Genomic DNA, 18652 nt, shown 5'->3' on the forward strand with positions numbered 1-18652 from the left:
AACTTAATAGTTTTGTCCTTCCACACACCTCCATATCCCATCAGGTGCCGAGTTCTATAGATTCAGCCTCCAAGGCCGTGCCTATCCACCCCATCCCCTCTTTTGGGGAGGACCCTGGTCAGCCCCTACATACTTCTCAGAACTACTGGGCATTTGGCCTCACAGCCTCTGCCGCCAGATCCAGGGTCTTCCAGCTCAGCCAGCATTAGCCTACTCTGTTCAAAAACTCAGTAACTCCAAATGTAACTCCAGACCTCTCAGCCTGGCATTCAGAGACCTCCTCATTCCCCATAGGACTGTCCACTCTTCCGGCCTTCCTGCCCGCTGCTACCTTGCAACTATTCCAGGCGCCAGGCAAACAACCACCTGGTGCCATTCCCCCCGGTCACCACCATTTGGCTCTGCCCTCCCCACTGCCAGGAACCTCCGTCTCCACCCTGTAACCTCATGAGGTGGAATTCTTCCCACAACACTGCTTTTAGGGTCAGATCCAAGCTACAATGCTTACCGGCTGCAAGACTCTGGACAGTAGCCTTTCTGTCAGATTTGTCATATGCAAATGACAATGACACCTAACGCACTGGATTGAAAACTACATCTCTATAAAGCCCCCTTCACAAAGCCTGGCACCCGGCAGGGGCTCTGTGAATGGTGGCTTCACACTATCAGCCACCAGCCTCCATGGTCCAGCCAAACACCAAATCTCTGTGAAGCCTTTACTGAACGCCCCCATCGAGACCGCCTTTGTACTTATAGTCTACCTTGTCATGTAGTTGGCCATGTATCTGTCCTTCCCCAACTATACTGGAACATCCTGAAGACGAAAACAGTCTCTTTCATCTCGACATTCCTAAAGCGCCTCACCTGGCCTTTCACACCTGGGAGGTGCTAGAATCACAGCAGTGAAACTGACTCCAATTGTGTGCATCCCAAAGTATTCCTGCTCATTAGCTGGTCATTGGTTCGCTAGATAGAGCTGACAGGACGCCAGAGCCCTGGGCACATCCCTGGTTACAAGATTCCAGACAGTCACAGTGTCTATTCATCAGTTCCCCAGCTTGTCACACAAGAATTCAGGTGCTCACCTCCCACCAACTGTCACATGAGGATAAAATAAGCAAATTGCCTTACTGTTGAGGCAAACACAAAGTGCCTGCACACCCAGAAGAACCCAGCCTAACAAAGCAAGTACCCTGGGGGGGATTTAGATAAACCCCAACCCTGCCCAGGGTACTGGGAAGAGTCCCGTTCTCCGCTCTTGCCTCCTACTCCTCACCTCCAAAATTGCCACCCAGAGGGGCTGCTTGCCCTAATGCACCAAACCCAACAGTAAGAATGTAAGCTTTTCCTAAAAATCAAATTCATATTTGCGAGACAAAGATGCTTCCCCACCCAAAAAAGTGTTCTAGATGCACTAAGGCATTTATTCACAGATTCAATCAAGCTAGTCAGTCAACTGATGGGTCCAAGGGGAAATTTCTAGAATCATTTGAGCAAGATGGCTGGAATAATCTTACGACTTACCATGGTGAAATGCTAAGAAGGACAACCCTTGGTGAGACCCAGAGGGCCTGGCATGTTTTGTTTTGTTTTTTATGGATTTTATTTCTTTATGTTCCCATCAAAGAACATAAATTGTGCCTTACAAGGCACAAATTGTCATCCCCCCTCTCCAAATGGAAATGTCTTTGTTTTTCTAAGTATAATGAACACTCACTGTACAAAATCCAGGTTTTCCTAACTTCCACCCACTATGTTATGACCATCTCTCCATGTCAATAAGAATTGATCTCCATAATTCTTCATGGCTACGTATGTGTCCATTTTTTGAATACGCCAAAATTCATTTTATCAAGCCTCTACTGAAGGTCACTGAAATTGTTTCCAATTCCTCTCTATTACAAACACCCTCTACTGAACAACCTCCTGCATAGCACTTGTGCACGGATTTTTCCTTTTTCCTTAAACTAAAAAAATATTTTAGAAATAGAATTTCAAGGCCAAGGGTTACACAATTTTAAGCCTTTTGAGACACACACACACACATATATATATATAGCCAAGCTGTCCTTAAGAAAGACTTATTAATTTACACTCCTATCAGCAGTGGAGGTATAATGTTTGAAAGAACTTATTTACCCACACTTCCTTAAAGAGGCATTATCAATGTTTAAAATTTTTGCCAATGTAAGATTATGCATGTATATAAGATTCTGCTTACTAGTGAGATTGAGGATATTTTCTTGTACAGCAAATCCCTACATACTGCCTGTCTGACCATGACCCTCTTTTTTATTCCCCCCTATAAATGACCTCCCCACTTACAACCCCCGTCCTCTCTGGCTGCAACCAGAGCCACCATGTTCTTACAACTTCACCCCAATGGCCTGCAACCTAAGAGTCTAAGAATTGATGCCTGCGATCTATGTTAATTGTTCCAGAGAGATCCATTGACAGAAGGCAGGCCAATGGGAGTCATTCCTTAGGATTTTTCGAATCAGAATTGGGGAGGGAAATACCAGTCTTGCTGGAATCTAACATGCCTTCCCCAATGACTAGTGAGCTAGTTACCTCAACATCGTTTCCTGAGTAAGCTGTTCTTTACCCATTGATGCGAATGCTTCCTTTACTATATACTAAATTTTTGCATATACTTGGGTCTGTATCTGAACTTTGTATTTTATTTATATCCTCTCTTTGGTCTCTGTAATCATTAGGGCATTATGTAATGATAAAGATACAGAAAGGCTAAGTTACTAGCTTTGTGACCTCAGACAAACTAACAACAAAGCAAGAACAGAACCCAAATTACCAGTCTCCACCTTGTACCAATTCCAGCTGTAGAAACCTTACACAGAAGAGGACCACCAACCCTCTCAGCATCACCCTAGTCTATGAAATCTGTGTCACCAGTCGAGATAAGGCAGACGTCTAGACCGCACGTTGCAGGGGAATGAAGAAGTGAGTCAGGATTTGCCAGGAACCCACAAGAGTGCTTGGCAGGGCCCATTCCCGTCTGAGTCTCTGACCTCTTTCCCTGCGGGTGACAACAATGTCCCCAACCACAGCCCTGGAAAGTAGGTAATGCCTATCAATCTCTGACTCCTTGCGGGATGTCACCAAGTCCACATGAAAATGTTTCCATCACTCATGTCTAGATGGAAAATTCTTACATTTTCTCAACACTATTTACTTATTGTTTTTTTTGGCCAGACAGAGCACTGTGTCTTTTTAAACTTTCCAGGAAGACTGTTTATTAAGATAATACAGTGCAGAACAATCAAACTGTTTATTTTTTACTTTTGATTTAATTTGCCTTTCTATAATCCACTAAAGAAAATACTAGAATCATGCATTTGCCTTTCTTAGATTGCAGGCTTCAGTTAAATTAGCAGTGATGGGTTTTCTGTTTTTTGTTTGTTTCTATTATACACATAACCCCTCCCAGCTCCAATTCTTTCCTTGGGGTAATTTTCATTTTAATATGTAATGCCCGCTCTTGAAATTAACATCGAATCTTATCATGAAGTACCCACAGATGAATTCCTATCAGTGAAACATACACCAGCAAATTCTCAAAATCCAAAGGGTGAGAAGAGCTCTGGAAATCACCTGGGCCGAGGTACACATTTACACAGCTGAGGAAAGTTTGGCTCAGAGAGGTCAAGCAATGTGTCTAAGCTCACGCAGCCAGGGTGTCGGCGGCACATTCTCCCTTCCCTTCAGCCTTTTCACTAGAGGCATTAATAGCGCTTTCAACAGAAACTGCACATCTTGGCTTGGTGCACTTAACAGCAAGAGAAGATACCATATTACCTTGAAAAGCAAAAAAGTGGGTGTCTCGACCCCGCCTCTAGGAATTTATTAAACAGCTTTTCCTTGAGCTGTGCCAGGTGTAAGCAACACCACAGCCCCATCTGCTAGCAGATTCTGACCCTTGGTTGAATGTGTCTGTTATTCGAACGTGGTGTACAATGAAAGCACAGGCCTGGGAATCTAGAGGCTGGGGTTCTGGCGCCAGTTCTACAGTGGGCATTACAGCTGTCTTCTAACACCAGAAGGGCCCCCTCAGCAAAGGGTGGTGCATTGATTCTGGATGCCTCTAAAGAGCAGAACCAGGACCTGGTGGGTTAGCACTGCACCAGGCACACCTGGGCTTGACTGCAGACTTGGGTTTACCATTAGCATTTGGTGAGGCCCAGGGAGATACAGGAAAGAAAACACCTAGTCCCCGCCCTCAGGGGAGTTTACTGTTTAGTGGATAAAGCAAAAAGCCTATCATTCTTATATACATGAGTTCCTCTGTGAGTTCCTCAACACTAGAAGATTTGAGCAGAGGGCAGAAACCTACTGCTAGGGAAGCTGCAGAGGGTACCGCTCGGGGAGCCAGGTTGGAGTTGAATCTCCAAGATCACCTCAGAAGAGAGTGAGAAACCTTTTAGAGCAGCGGTTCCCAAACCTGGCTGATCCTGGGGAGTTTTCAAAATACAGATGCTCAGGTGCTCCCCAGGAGCTTCTGATTTAGAATATCAGGGGCAGGGCTTTGTGTTACAGGTTGCATTGTGCCCTGCCCCACCAAAAAAAAGATGGTGAAGCCATAACCCTCAGAATGGGACCTATTTGGAAACAGGGTCTTTATAGAGGTAATTAAGTGAAAATGAGGTCACTAGGGTGGGCCTCAATCTAATATGACCGGTGTCCTTATAAAAGGGGGAAGTTTGGACCCCGAGACAGACAGATACAGAGGGAAAACCACATAAAGAGACATAATAAAGAGAAGACAACCATCTATGAGCCAAGGAACGCCTGAGGCTACCAGAAGCTAGGAGAGAGGTCTGGAAAAGATCCTTCCCTAGCACCTTCAGAGGGAGCGTGGCCTGCCCACAACTTGATTTTGGCCTCCAGAACTGTGAGACAATAAATTTTTGTGGTTCTAAGCCGCCCATTTTGTGGTACTTTGTAGCCCTAAGTGGCCTTAGGGAGCTAATGCAGCCTGGGAATCAGTATTAGAGCAGAACTGCCTCGGAGGCGGGCCGGTCCTCCTTTGGAGGCTGCTTCTGCTCCGGCCCTGCACTCCGCGCACACGTGGGCTTCCTTCGGTCCTGAGACCCCTCCTCTGGGGAAGGTAGGAGCAGGCTCTGGTTGCTGGAGCTCCTTCCTGCACTCGGAGATGACAGTGAGCCCACAGCCATGTGCAGACTCATCCAATTAAGGGGCAGCCTTTCTCCTTTCCCTGCGCTTCCAGGCACAGTGAGTCTCCACCGGGCGAGCCAAGAACCCACAAACGCTTCCAGGAAGAAAATGCCACTCTCTCCTCCAACTGTTACAAAAATATTGAAGACCCAGGACCTTGGACTATGCCCTGGAGCCAAGCTTATCTCAGAGGGATATAGAGCGGAGAGGCAGGGCCAGGGGTTTGTTTTGTTTTGTACTGTTTTTACCTGAGCGCTGGATTCTCAAGGTGGGACTCACAGAACCCTCACCCAGGTAAATCACATGTAAACCTGCAGTCAAAGCAGTTACCCATGGAAAAACCCCCAGAATTCCACAGAGGAGAAAGCTATACCAGCTAAGAGACAGGAGGCAAAGGACACTATGTGGAACCAACAGCAGCACATGTGGCACCTTTGAAAGAATTAGGAAAGGGTGCCCCTTCCCCAAGATACATTTATAACTCTACTCCCTCTGAACAATGAACTCCGAACTCCAGGTCAGATGCCTCCCTAGAGTTACACAACATACAAACAAATGTGGAAGTCCTTAGAGATGGGAAAAGATGCAGTGAGTTAGCACCAGAGGAGGAAGGGGGAGAAGTGGGTCCTTGCCGTGTGACCTTGGAAAATCACATCCCCTCTCTGAGCTTGATTTTTTTCTTTCTCAAATTGAAATAACAATAATAATACCTGCCAACTCTGGCTTGTGGTGATGATCAAAAGAGAGAAATATATGGGACTTCCCTTGCGGTCCAGTGGTTAGGGCTCCGCACTTCCACTGCAGGGGGCATGTGTGTTCGATCCCTGGTCGGGAACTAAGATCCCACAAGCCACACAGGGCAGCCAAAACAAACAAACAAACAAACAAAAGAAAACAGAGAGAGAGAGAGAAATATGGGCTGTTATCTGAGCCTGTGTTCCCTGCCGGATTCACACATGCAAAACTCAGGGGGCAATTATAAAGTCATCGCCAAGCAAAGTCTTTGACTGAACTTGATTTCCCCAATCCAAGCTTTGAATAGCACAGAAAAGATGACTGAACACTCAGAGGTGCGGGTGTTAAACCCCAAAGGTTTCAAAAATATCGCATCACATGTCCTCACGTGTATCATGCTTCTTTCTCATAAGAAAATGTACTTTGTACATCCCTAGGATCACTTAACTCCATTTCAGAAATCATCACTCTTCTTCCCAAAGTGGGGAGTGAGGGATGGTATCTATTAGGCAGATACCACCATGGGGAGTGGGGGGGACTAAGTCTTTAAATAAATGTATAAAGATGTTATAGAATGGGTAGACGATTCCCACACTGTTTACAATATACTTAAAAATTGGAAAACCTAAATGGCCCACTATAGGGGCTTGGTTAAATACATTAATAATGTAATAATGTAGCTACTCCAAAACAATCAAAGACACAGACCCGTTTGCAGCCCGATAGCCCTTCAGGGTCTGCTAGAAAACACCCAGCATTCCACTGCAACAACACTCCATTTCCAAAGTCTTTCACAATTTTTCCTAACACACCTTCGTTTCATGGGAAACTATAAACAGAGATATGGGAAGGCACTACAACTTATTGTTGACTGAAAACAGCTGCAGAAGTACGTGGATACTAGGATCCCATTTGTGTCAAATGTATCTGTATGTTCATGAGTGCATATACACAGAGATCTGGGAAAATGTGCATCTAAATGCTGACAGTAACTATCTCTGAGGGATGGAACGGTAGCAAGGGCACATGGGAGGAGGGAGATTTTGACTTTCTTCTTGATGTTGTGCGCTGTTGTCTGCATTTTCTTTAGCAAGCAAGTATGGTCTGTGCAAATGTTTGAAAACCTTCAAATTTAGATAGAATGACTCCTATTGAATTGTGAGTCACCGCGGCACACTTGATTCTTTTGCAAATGTCTCATGCACGTTAGTATTGATGTTCCCACTAGCTGGTAAGATTATTGAGGGCAGCAGCCATGATGGAGCAGAAAGAATGTCAGAGTAGAGACTGGGCTTGGCGCTGGGTCCGGGCTGTGGACCTAGCAGGATGCTCCAGGATAAGGCATTTATTGGGTTGGCCAAAAGGTTCGTTCTGGTTTTTCTGTAGGAAGTTACAGAAGAGCCCGAACGAACCTTTTGGCCAACCCAATACCTCTCGGAGCCTTCAATTCTTCACCTATAAAATGGGGAAGAATAAAACATACCTCACAGGACTGTAAAGAGCAAATGAAACCATGGGTGCCAAGGACTCTATAATTCCTAAACAATTCTGTTAAAAGGAAGAAGGGGGGAACTCCCCGGCGGTCCAGTGGTTAAGACTGAGCTTTCACTGACGAGGGCATGGGTTCAATCTCTAGTCGGCGAGCTAGTCCAACAAGCCGAGAGGCGTGGCCAAATAAACAAAATAAAAATAAAAATATCTTTATTAAAAAAAAGAAAGAAGAAGGGAAGTTCCATTGCTTCCTGTTCTCCGTTCAGAGCCTAGCATGGTGCCTAGCACATAAGAAGACCTAACTAAATACTGGATTTATGACCCTAGGGAAGATGCAGAAGCCAATCTAGGGCTATTGCCCTCGGAATTCTGCTGGCAGGGATCCCCAAAGCTCTATATTTGAGGAAGACATTTAGAATGCAGAGGCCCACCGTAGAAGAATGAAATTATAAGCAGACATAGGTCCACTTCTCTGAATAGGCCTCTCAAATCCTCGATCCCCTCAGTCACTCCTGAAATGTTGGTAAGCTGCCCAAAAAGACTAGCGAAAGCACCAGGCACCAGGACGTAAAACAATTAGCCACCCAATAGTTACCAAAACGTAAACTGAGATGTGTCCTTGAAGGGAACCTGAAGACTAACCCTCACCTTAGTCACCCATTGAACTGTTGAGGAAATCAGGTTTGTTCTTCTTTAATTTGTATTCTGCTATATGTTATAAGAGAATTAAGCTTTAATTTTCAAAAGCCCTCTAATTGGATACTATCGATGGGAAGACATCTGGGGCAAATATCTAGGCCTGGTGCATTCCACCCCAAGCGATGGTTAGTGGTTTGGGGAATGAGTGTGAGGCAGAATAACCAGTGGTTACTAATTATTATATAGCACAGGGTTTGGCATCATCCATAAAGCCCCGTCATGTCGACCCCTTCCTCTTCAGAGAGGATTACAGGATTGACTGTTTAGAAATTTTTTCTCTGGGTTAACATACGTTTTCCTTGTCTTAATTGGATCCAGCCTCTTTGCCCATGAGCAAACAGGCAATTTTTCTATAAAGATTCTATCCTTCAAATGCCAGGTCATCAGCCATTCCTGGACCTGGAAGGATCCGTGTTTGGCTTCCTATATTCTTTCCATTTGCTCAGCCTCGTTCTAGCAGTGATGTGAAAAGCATGTGAAGATTGTGTCCTAAGCTACCTTCGATTTAGCCAAAAAAGGTATGAGTGTTATCAGCATGAAACATCTCCAACCCACACAGAGCCTCAGAATTGGGGAGAACTGTTTGCCCCGAATGTTTGGACTAATGCAAATATTTATTTCTTCCAAAACAAGTAAAAACAAACCACTTCCAATTTGGGGGTCGGGGTGGGGAAGTCTGCCAGACATTTTTCACAGTTAAGACAAACATTTGGAAAACATTTTCCAATTTCCCCTATACCCTTAGTTAATCTTTCTTAACCATGTTGAATCATCTCCTAATTTACCATCTACTGCGACATCAAGGCCACTTCTTGAGGACCTTAGTTTCTTGGCTCTTCCCCCTCCTCCACAAAACTTAGATATACGTCAGTCAATCATTCCCAAATCAAGGTTTGTTGAACACCTACTACGTTCCAGGCACACACTCATCTGACTGACAGCCTCCCTAATCTGTGACTGTAGGCTTAGTGGAATCAACCCACAACAGCACTCGGCTTGAGAATAGTGGGATTTTGAGACATCTTTGCTATTCAAGCCTGCAGCCCAATTCTTTGTCCCCATCTCACCCCCTATTTTTCCTAGAGCTTGGGGTTCCTTCTCGGGGGATGTTATCTAAGCATACTAACAAGCTCTTCCTGAGCGCCCAGACACTGTTAGGACGGAGCAGAGTGCGTTCCTGCTCCTGCACCAGCCATCAGAAAGCTGTTTTTCATGGCCCATTTGTTGACCCTCCTCCAGCTTGTTTCCATTTCACAAGTGGTGCTAAGACCCGTGCCAAGATGGAATTCCATTTTCAAATGAGGTTTCATAAGACCTTTTATCAGATATGCAGACCAATTATACTGGCTGGGTTCTCTCCACCCTGTAGTGGGTCATTCTATCCTTCACCCCCCACTTCCCTTCCTAAAGCGGTTAAGTTCGGAGCTTCACCTTCTCTGCAGGAGCAGATCAAAGGCTTGACTCCCTGTCCCCTTATTCGTGCTGCCTCCTCTCCAGCAGGATGTCTCAAGTTTGACAGCAACCCCCAAGGAAGAGACTCTCAGCTCCCAAAGATCCTTGAAAAGTGAAGTTGCTAAGTTAATGCAAAATGCACCCACGCGTGCATGGTCTGGTTTCTAAATGCAAATACCTACAAGGTTACCCTTGCGACATGGAAAGGGTTAACCCTGAGAGAGCTTTTCTGGGGAAAAAAGGCTGCTTCACACATTCTCTTTGGGAGGAAGAGGGGGTGTGCCCTGCGATGTGGCCGAGAAACCACTCCAGTAGGTATCCCCCATCCCAGCCCCCTACTTTTTTATTAGTAAAGAAAGCTGCAGAGACATGAGCAGATACCTAAGGTGCATCAGGCAGAGGTGCATGGGGGCAAGGATCTCCCAAGGGGTAGCAAGCACCCAAGGAAGGGGAGCTCGGGCAGACGTGACCTGCACGTGTCAAGCCAACATCAGCAGGAACTGGCCTGCCCAGTGCCCATGTCTTGGCCCTGCCAAGGAAAGGGAGCAGCGCTGCCACCACTGACATGTCCCTACCACCGCCCATCTTGTTGGGGCAATTCTTTGGCTACTCAAGATTCTCCCCAAGCCCTGCCAGGAAGAAGAAGAATGCCAAGAGGCTGACCTTGCTCTTTGGGTGTGCTGGTATGTGTAAGGGAGGGGGGAACGCAGGTAGGAGAACACAGGTGACGGGGCTTCAGAACGGATCGCAGCCATGTGTGCACACACGCACAGGTGCAGGCACGTTTGTATATGTCTCCCCCTCGTCAATCACAGATTCATTCGAGCTGATAAACAGTTCTACTTTTAAAATGGAAACACCGACTGTGAGGACTCACCTTATGGTAGTCATTCACAGCCTAGTAGGAATTACTTTATCCAACTGCTCTAAAATTGGCATTTAGCTGAAGTCAGGGTCTGGAGGGCAATTAGATTCCCATTTTGCCCCTTTTCCCCAGGAAATCTGTCAGATACCCTCCTTCTCTTCCACAAGTGCAACCTCAGGGCATTTACATTTAGAAACCATACCACCCAGAGAAATGGGTTTGGTTTTTCGGTTTTCGGTTTTTGTGGGAGTTTGGGGCTTATGTTATTACAGGGGAGGGGAAAGATTTCTTTTGGAACGTTAAAGGATTTTGGAAGGCTTCTCCAGAAAAGTCTGCAATTCAAGTAACCTTGGACAAGTGACTCCCTTTCTTTCCTCTCGCTTTTCCTCATCTGAAAAGCAGGGGTGACCTCTATTCTGGAAAGCGGAGAACAGATCAGTAGACCCACCGAGAAGCCTTGGGGCAGCCCAGGCCCTGGCCGGACTGTGGACCTCTGCCCCTTCTCAACCTACAAATGTTCTTATCTGTTTATCTCCGTTTCTTGTACTTTCTGCCCAGGCCCCAGAAGTTGTCCTTTGAGGTTTATTTCATCATTGCCTTTTAAAAAAATACTGATACTCCACCGACCACAAATTCCTAGAGACAAAACAGGCCCTATGGAAATGAGCCTAATTTATTGCTGACTTCTGCCAGGAGGAGGTTACCAGTCGACTCCCTGGCACAACTTCAGACAGGGCTCTGTGCTTCCGACCCCAAAGAACAGCAGCGCACTGTTTCATTGTTTCAAATAATCATGTTGCTTTCTAAGTGTGTTCTAACTGGGTTGTCATTAAAAGGTTTCAAATCTCACAGGAAACAGTTTTTAAAGAGAAATCATTTTAAACTGGGTACAGGAATAGTGTGTTCTTGACATCTTTCTCCATGATCTTCTTTCAATCTGGCGTGTTCAAAAGAAAACAGAAACCCTTAAAATTGTTTTACCTATTTTCCCGCTCATTTTAGACCGCCTTTTTGAAATCCATAGAAAGAGAGTTTTTTTTTTTTCCTTCTTTCTGCGGATTTACTGTACACACAACTTTTTGTTTTTATTAATAAAATGATGGTTTTAAAATATCCTCACCTCAGGAGTTTCGAGAAGGAACATGGGGCCCTGTGCGCATCTATAACATGCACTTAATTTAAATCAGGACAGTCAGTTGGTCAATCTAGGCAAATTTCCCAACAAGATATGAAAAAAAAGGGGGGGAGGAATATGGGTGGCTTACTATCACCACCAACATCTATGATTGTCCTTGAACTGCATTTTTCTCTGAAGTGACTCAGTCCTAATCCCTGATCCCCCAGCCCCACAGCCCCTCCTGTTTCTCCCCCTCCTTCCCCTCCCTCTCTCCTTCTCCTCCTGCCTCATTTCCCTCTCCTCCCCTCCCTTACCTTCTCCCAGTTTTCATGTCAGAAGTTATGGGGTTATCACACTCATTTAATTCAAGGTGTAGAACTCCAGAGAAGCTCTGTCCAAGTGAACTTTCTGCAGTGCTGGGAATGTTCTACATCTGCACCGTCCAACAGGGTAGCCACTAGCCACATGTGACTGCTGAGCACTTGAAATGTGGTTGGCACGCTTAAGGAATGGAGTGTTTCACTTTAATTAATTTAAATGTAAATAGCCACATGCAGCTAGTAGCTACCATGTTGGACAGCACATCTTTAGAGTACTAGACAGACGCCTTTAACACTTTCAGGTCATTCCAGGCTCCACCAGAGGACATGCTCAAACCAATTCCAAGAAAAAGCCAGAAAGGAAGGCGGCCTCCAACATCTTTACTCCTGAACTGCAGCCCATCAGCCCTGCCCAGGCTGCTGCCCTAGGAAGACCACCAAGGTTCCACCTGGAAGGCACCTCTGCACACCACCTTCCTCTTGGATCTTCTCATTCCTCAACCAAAGGGTCCTCTTGCTATTGTTTTGAGTGGTTTCCATATGTAGGAACTGACCGTCATAAGAACACAGTATCTTGGAAAATTAGCAATTGTCTTCCAGATTCGGGCCTATCCCTCAAGTATGACCTCTGAATTATCCTTAAATCGTGTTTTGGTCCCTCAGGCTAGTGTCCAAGTTCTAGGCACAGCAGAGTCAACAGAGAGTTCCCAGCTAAGCGGGTCACACCACAGACAGCTTCAGCTCTTTGGGGGAAAAATCGGGTTCTACTCAGATCTGATTTATCAGTTTAAAAGCCTAAGAAGATAAAGATGATGCCCAATTCCATCTCTTCACCCACCTCCAGCTGCATCTCATCAAGGGCTGAACATCCAAAATGTCACCTCCAACAGGGTCCTTCAACAATCAAATGCTGAATGAATGAATGAATGAATGATTTTTACCCTTGTAAGAACTTCAGAAGACAATTTAAGAATGGTTAACCCAAAATGAGAAACTGGGGGAGGGGGCAAGGTCTAGTCAGGACATAACTGCTTTCTCTTTAAAAGGCAGCACAATTTATACCAAATGGGGTGCTTCCTCCAGTGTCTGAATGGTACCAGATGGAACAATATTGTCTTTACCCCCAAAAGATAAAATTTTAAGCTTTACTTATGGATTAAAATCTTTTCAATGTTTAGGATATTTTTAAATAAAAATTTTCACTGAAATGTAATAGGATGTGTTTCAAAGTAGAAATCACTCCTATTATTTAAGCCCACATAATCTATTTTAATCATTTAAAATCACATCTTAACACCCTTTATCTTCACTATTCTATTTTGAAGTGAGGTGTAGGGGCTAGGGGTTGTAAGACTGAAGAAATTCCTGATTTCCTTTTCTATGTGTCACCTGTTTTTAGTCACTTTCTATTGTTTTCTCACATTTCACCTCTGAATTGCATGATCTACTGCAGTGAAATCTTTTTGCAACCATAAGCCTTTTTTATTTCAAAAATGACTAGATACTATAATACTTTACCTTGAGCTACAAATATACTGGCAACAAATATTAACGTTAAATATTACCCGCAGTCCTGGAACCATTTCATTAGAACACTGTAAGTTCCCAGGTCTGGGTTGAATGGCCCTTGGTAAAGGTGAATTTGGTCCCATATTGAGCTCTTTCCTGAAATTCACTTGGATGTTACCGAAGTCTTCAGCCCACACCCAAAGGGTATCATTTGGCAAGCCACTACAAGAGTTATGGCTGCTGAAGACATAATTTAAACAAGGATTAGTTTGGAGACTGGAAGAATCAAGCGTTTTGGAGTGTAGAATCTGACAAGAAGCGGCTAAGCTATCGGAAGACGAGAGTCTTATGGGCATTTATCTGATGGTTTTAAAAACAGGCAGCTAGATTAAGTGAAAGCATCACTGGAAATCTTTCTGTAGGAAAGCAAGGCCTCTGAAAACAATTGCTTTTGGTTTCTCCACCTCCAAGTTGTCAGTACTGAAAAGAAACTCAGAAAAAGTAAAAGGCAATTTCATTTAATGACAGCTTTGTACTTAACAGGCCCAGCAGCTTTTACACACGCTGAGCAGCCCGCACCCAGGACGCAAAGCTGCCGCTCTTCTGTGCGGGCAGATTGAAGTGAGAAGCCACGGGGTGGATTAAGTACGGCTGCCGACAGCAGTAGGAGGGCTGCGGGCTTCAGAGACATCCCAATGTTCTAATAACGGAATACAATGATGTTTCGGTTTTGTCATCGTGAACTAGGGTGCAAGGGAAAGAGGGAAGAGAGGCAACAAGGGCTTTCAGCCCCACTGTGGAATGCTGAGTCTGTCTGGGCAGAGCCTGCCCCTCACCGGCTGCATGCGGGTCCCCTCTCCTCTCCAGCCCTCCCCAGCCTCTGCTGTCACCTTTCCCCAGGTCCCCAATCTTAATCATCAGAAAGATCCGGGCCAACAAATTTACAGAGATATCTGAGTCAAAGGCTCTGGCATATTCTGGTTTTTGACATCCTGACCAAAGGCAAAGTCATTATGTTTTTGACTTCTCAGTTCCCGTACTCAGTGCCTGCTACTATCACGCTCAGGAAAATGTGATCAATACTCCCTCTCTGTCGTCTTTATTGATCAACTATGGCTACTGCTGGCCTGTGAAGAAAGGAAAGGTGGGCCTTTACAAAATTTCTGCTCCACACCATTCACTCAGGAGTGAGGCAACAGATCTAGAATATGACAAAAACACAAAAACCCTTACTGCAACAATAAAACCAAAAGGAAACACACAAAAGGGCCTCTGCAAACACTCTTTCTCACTACTATTATTTCAGCACTAGCATGCTTGCCAATTTTCTGAGACTCTGAAATGTAAATAGATAGACAGATAAAGTTAGTCTGGGTCTCTTTTCATTAAATGCTTAATCACTTAGCTCATTTCCATAAATTGGCATGAATTCAGTCTCAACTTCTTTCTTTTTTTCCTAACCACCCACTTTTTAGGAGAATAAGCTGAAGTTCCTAAGAGTGATCAAGCTGATGTTTTCTCATGAGACCAGAACAAAATACATTTGGGCGGTTTAAAATTTTGAACCCAGATCTCTATCTTATTTCAAAACAACTGTCACAAAGGTGCAATTTGCCTTCCTATGTTTTCTAATTACTAACAATGAATCATTTTTACTCTAATTCACTTATAGATTTTCTATCTTATTGCTATATTCATTTTTTCACTTTATACATGTATTATTATGGTAAGAATCTGAACTTACAATGAATTTAGAAGACATCTGCCTTTAAGAATGCGTAACAATAACAAAGACAGGCCCCAAAATTACCCACCAACATGGACAACTACAAATTCCTTTATAGCATTTGCAAAGTATGTCTGTCTTTCTTCAAGGCCTGTTTCTCTATTGTTTGGGACAAATGTGACTTTTACTTGAAAGCCACATTTTAAATTGTTTACAATGGATTTTGTTAAGTGAACTAAATTAAATTTCGCATTTACCAACCATATTTCTCATCTAAAACTATTCACAAGAATCTTCAAGAAGTGATTTTAAACATTCTAAACAACTCAGATTTTTAAAGATACTATAAATTTTATGTTAGATCTTTCACTAAACTGACTAGAACTTTCATTTCTGAATATTTGGGTAATATGATTATTAGGAGAATTACTTAATTGAAAAGAATGACTTTGACTACATGAGAATCGAAAAGAGAAAAATAAATTGCCTTTATTTCTAAAAGCTTCTACATTAATTAGAATATACGTACTCAAATCTTTAATAAAGATCCAGCAAGAAGAAAATGGAAGCACTTAAAATCATGGATTCTCTTTAGACATATGAGAGAAAGAGGGGGAGAAACGCAAATTTCAAAATGAAGTTTCCATGTAAGCGATTAATTTTTCTCATTCACGTGTCAGTTTCTCCGTATCCTTAGAGGCAAGGCCCCCTCCGTTTCAAAGGCGTCATCAGGAGCCTATTTTCTCACCATGAGATGACTACCAAACTCTCAAAGAGAAATTGAAAAGACTTTAAAAGGAAAAGGAAGTGAAAGGCACATTCTTGGGAACTTTTAATCACTGTAATTCGGTCATTCCATATAAGCCTCCAGACTGTAGCCCTCTTTCCTAAAGCTCTGAAAAAACCGATTTGTTAACCAGACAGACAAAATTATCAAGCGGTGAATTCATTTTGGTGAGAAAAAAAAAAAAAAAACTGGGGAGACCAAACTGGGGGAGAAAATTGATAATACTTTGCCCACTCCAAGCAAAACATTTTAAAAGAAGCAACCAAATGCTGAGAGAAGAAAAAAGCAAGCTCCAGGCAAACCAATGTGTAGAGCAGCAAATCTAGGCAGCACAACTCCCCAGGCAACAGGAGAAACCAGTGAAACTTGCAAAGCCTCTAGTACCATCATATCCAGTGATTTCCCAGGAAAAAATTTCAGAATGGAGAGAGGGTGAAAACTTTCCCAGCCCCCGAGCCCTGAGATGTACAACCATATTCCACCACTAGGTGGCGGCTGCTAAGGCTGGGAGCGGGGGAGGGGGACTGTTTTGTCCGCTTTTCCCCCTCCAGGACTCACTGCCCCGTTCAGGAGAGAGCCCACCAGACCCCACCTTGATCCAATTTGCTAAAATGTCCCGTTAGGAAAACAGAAAACACTCATGCTTTAGAACCTGAAGTCACCAAGTAACAGCCTCTCTTAAAAGTCTGTTCACACCAAAGCTGAGCAATGGGAGGGACAGACCTGCACATTTTCAACTCTGCTGGAGTTTTCAAAGCAAATCTTCCAGGCTGCTGCTTTAGAGACAAGTGACGCCGAAATTACGACGTGAGTTGCTGAGCTGTGCATCACCTACTCACACATCGTGTACAGTGCCACAAGGTGATGGAACCGTCTGGATAAACATGAATCGTTTTATTGTTGGCCAGAAAGTCTTCCTTCATTCATTAAAGTGGGTGAATGAAACTATTAAGAAGTAAATAAGGCGTTTTCGTGGGCTGCTCCCCGAGTATCCTTCTGAAGTCAAGACCTTACGTAGACTGCCTACTACCTTGGGTGTCAAATAAAGCCTCCTCCCAAGAAAGGGAAAACCACTTCCCCTTTCATAAAAAGACTGCATCCAGAGCTCAAATCCTGGCAAAAGAGATGTTACATAAATTCCAGGTGTTCCTAAATATGTATGTTTACACGCACGCAATCATTTTAGGAAGCATGTAAGTTTCTGGGCCACTTTCTCTCTTTTTCTTTTCTTTCTTTCTTTTTTTTTTTTCCCAACTCAAGGAAGAGTCAGAAAGTGTGTTTATAGTCTCGACTTCGGTTCTTACCCACTCCATTTAGACGATATTTCCTGATAGCCTAACACAGAAAATCTAATGATTTGCATCCAAAACGCATCTAAACACTTGGCACACTTACCTTTCTTTCCTTAATTGAGCCCAAAACCAAAAAATTCATTTACCTCTCCTCCTCCACAAAGTGGGGGGGGTGGGGGGGTGGGGGGGGGAACCCAGGGGGGAACCCACCCCTGAAATCCTGAATTATTTTCTAGATGAGTTGTACAGCCATCCTCTCGTTACTCTATGAACAGGCTAATTCCTCAACATCTTACTTTGCCTTTAAAAGGCTTCCTTCCACATGACGGGATTTCCCTAAGAGACATTCCCAGCGGATGGTTTCCAGCAATAGCCTATATCAACTCAGCCTGCGCAAGCAAAGACTGGCTTCTAATAATTCCCCCCCTACCCCCCGCCCCCCCCCCCGAATTCACTCACAGAACCATCCCGGGCCGACTCGGGAAAGCTATTTTATTTGCATGTTTGCCCATCTCTTCCTGAATGAAAGCCTTTCCAACTGACCTTTCAACAGCTGCCGAGATGGCACTATCTGTAAGGTTAGAGCTGGAAACTAGAGGATATTTTAGCATCTTAATCCCTGCAACCTCGACGTTTCTCCTTCTCTGCCCAAGTCCAGATTCCCTGAGCACAAGGGCAGGAACCCTGAAACGTTTGCAGAGCAGCTCTCCGAGGTGTCCTGCTCCCGACCAACTCACTGCGGGCATCCTGCACACGCACAGCCCCAGCCCACACGCCGCCCGACACCGGCACCCCGGCCCGCGGCGAATGCGCCAGGCTCGCACCAGCCCTGCCTCTTACCTTCCCTGGCTTTCAGCAAGACCGTGTTGGCCACGATGTTTTCCAGCTCCATTGACAGTCGGCGGTCAGCGAGGGAGCCGGCCGGCGGGGCTGTCAGCGCCTGAGGTGCTGCCGCTGCTGCTGCCGCTGCTCGGGCTGCTGCCGCTGCTGCCGGAGCCGGGAGCGAGCAGCCCGCCTAGCCTACCGCATTATTCCTGCTCTTATCCCTCGGAGTTTCCACCTCTGCAAAGAGGAGCCGCCGCCGCCGCTTCTTCCTCCCTCTGTGTCCCCCCCTCCCCCCTCCCTCAACAGTCTCCCCCCCACCCCCCACCCTCCGTGTTTCTCTGTCACTCCATTCTCCTCCCCTCGGGCTCCCTCGGATGCTTTAATGCCTCGGATGCTTCTGCCTCCCCTCGGTCCCTCCCGGGGGTGTGGTACTAGCAGGCTCGGGCGGCCGCACTGCGCAGGCGTCAGGCCGGGCCGCGCCTCCCGCTTCGGCGCTCGCGGCGCGGGGCCTGCTGGGACTTGTAGTACGCCCAGCGCCCTGCGCTGGGGCCGGGCTGGCGCGCAGCTACCAGAGTCCCAGAGCCGCCCCAGGACGTGGCCTCGGAGTGAAGGCGGGGGTGCCCCAGGGCTGCTAGGGGTGG

The 18652-nt window shown here is 45.3% G+C and overlaps 1 protein-coding gene across 2 annotated transcripts in view; it reads right to left on the minus strand.

Annotated features, from left to right (window-relative positions):
- GRK5 (G protein-coupled receptor kinase 5) overlaps window positions 1–18291 on the minus strand; it is a 220076-nt gene extending 201785 nt beyond the window's left edge. For both annotated transcript variants that reach the window (XM_061189634.1, XM_061189544.1), the window contains exon 1: window positions 18027–18291. In XM_061189634.1, the coding sequence (XP_061045617.1) occupies window positions 18027–18078 (52 nt within the window). In that variant the 5' untranslated portion in view covers window positions 18079–18291. The remainder of the gene's footprint in view (window positions 1–18026) is intronic.
- Window positions 18292–18652: the final 361 nt, after the last annotated feature.

The sequence above is a fragment of the Eubalaena glacialis genome, chromosome 1 (assembly GCF_028564815.1).
Source record: "Eubalaena glacialis isolate mEubGla1 chromosome 1, mEubGla1.1.hap2.+ XY, whole genome shotgun sequence".
Classification (NCBI taxonomy): domain Eukaryota; kingdom Metazoa; phylum Chordata; class Mammalia; order Artiodactyla; family Balaenidae; genus Eubalaena; species Eubalaena glacialis.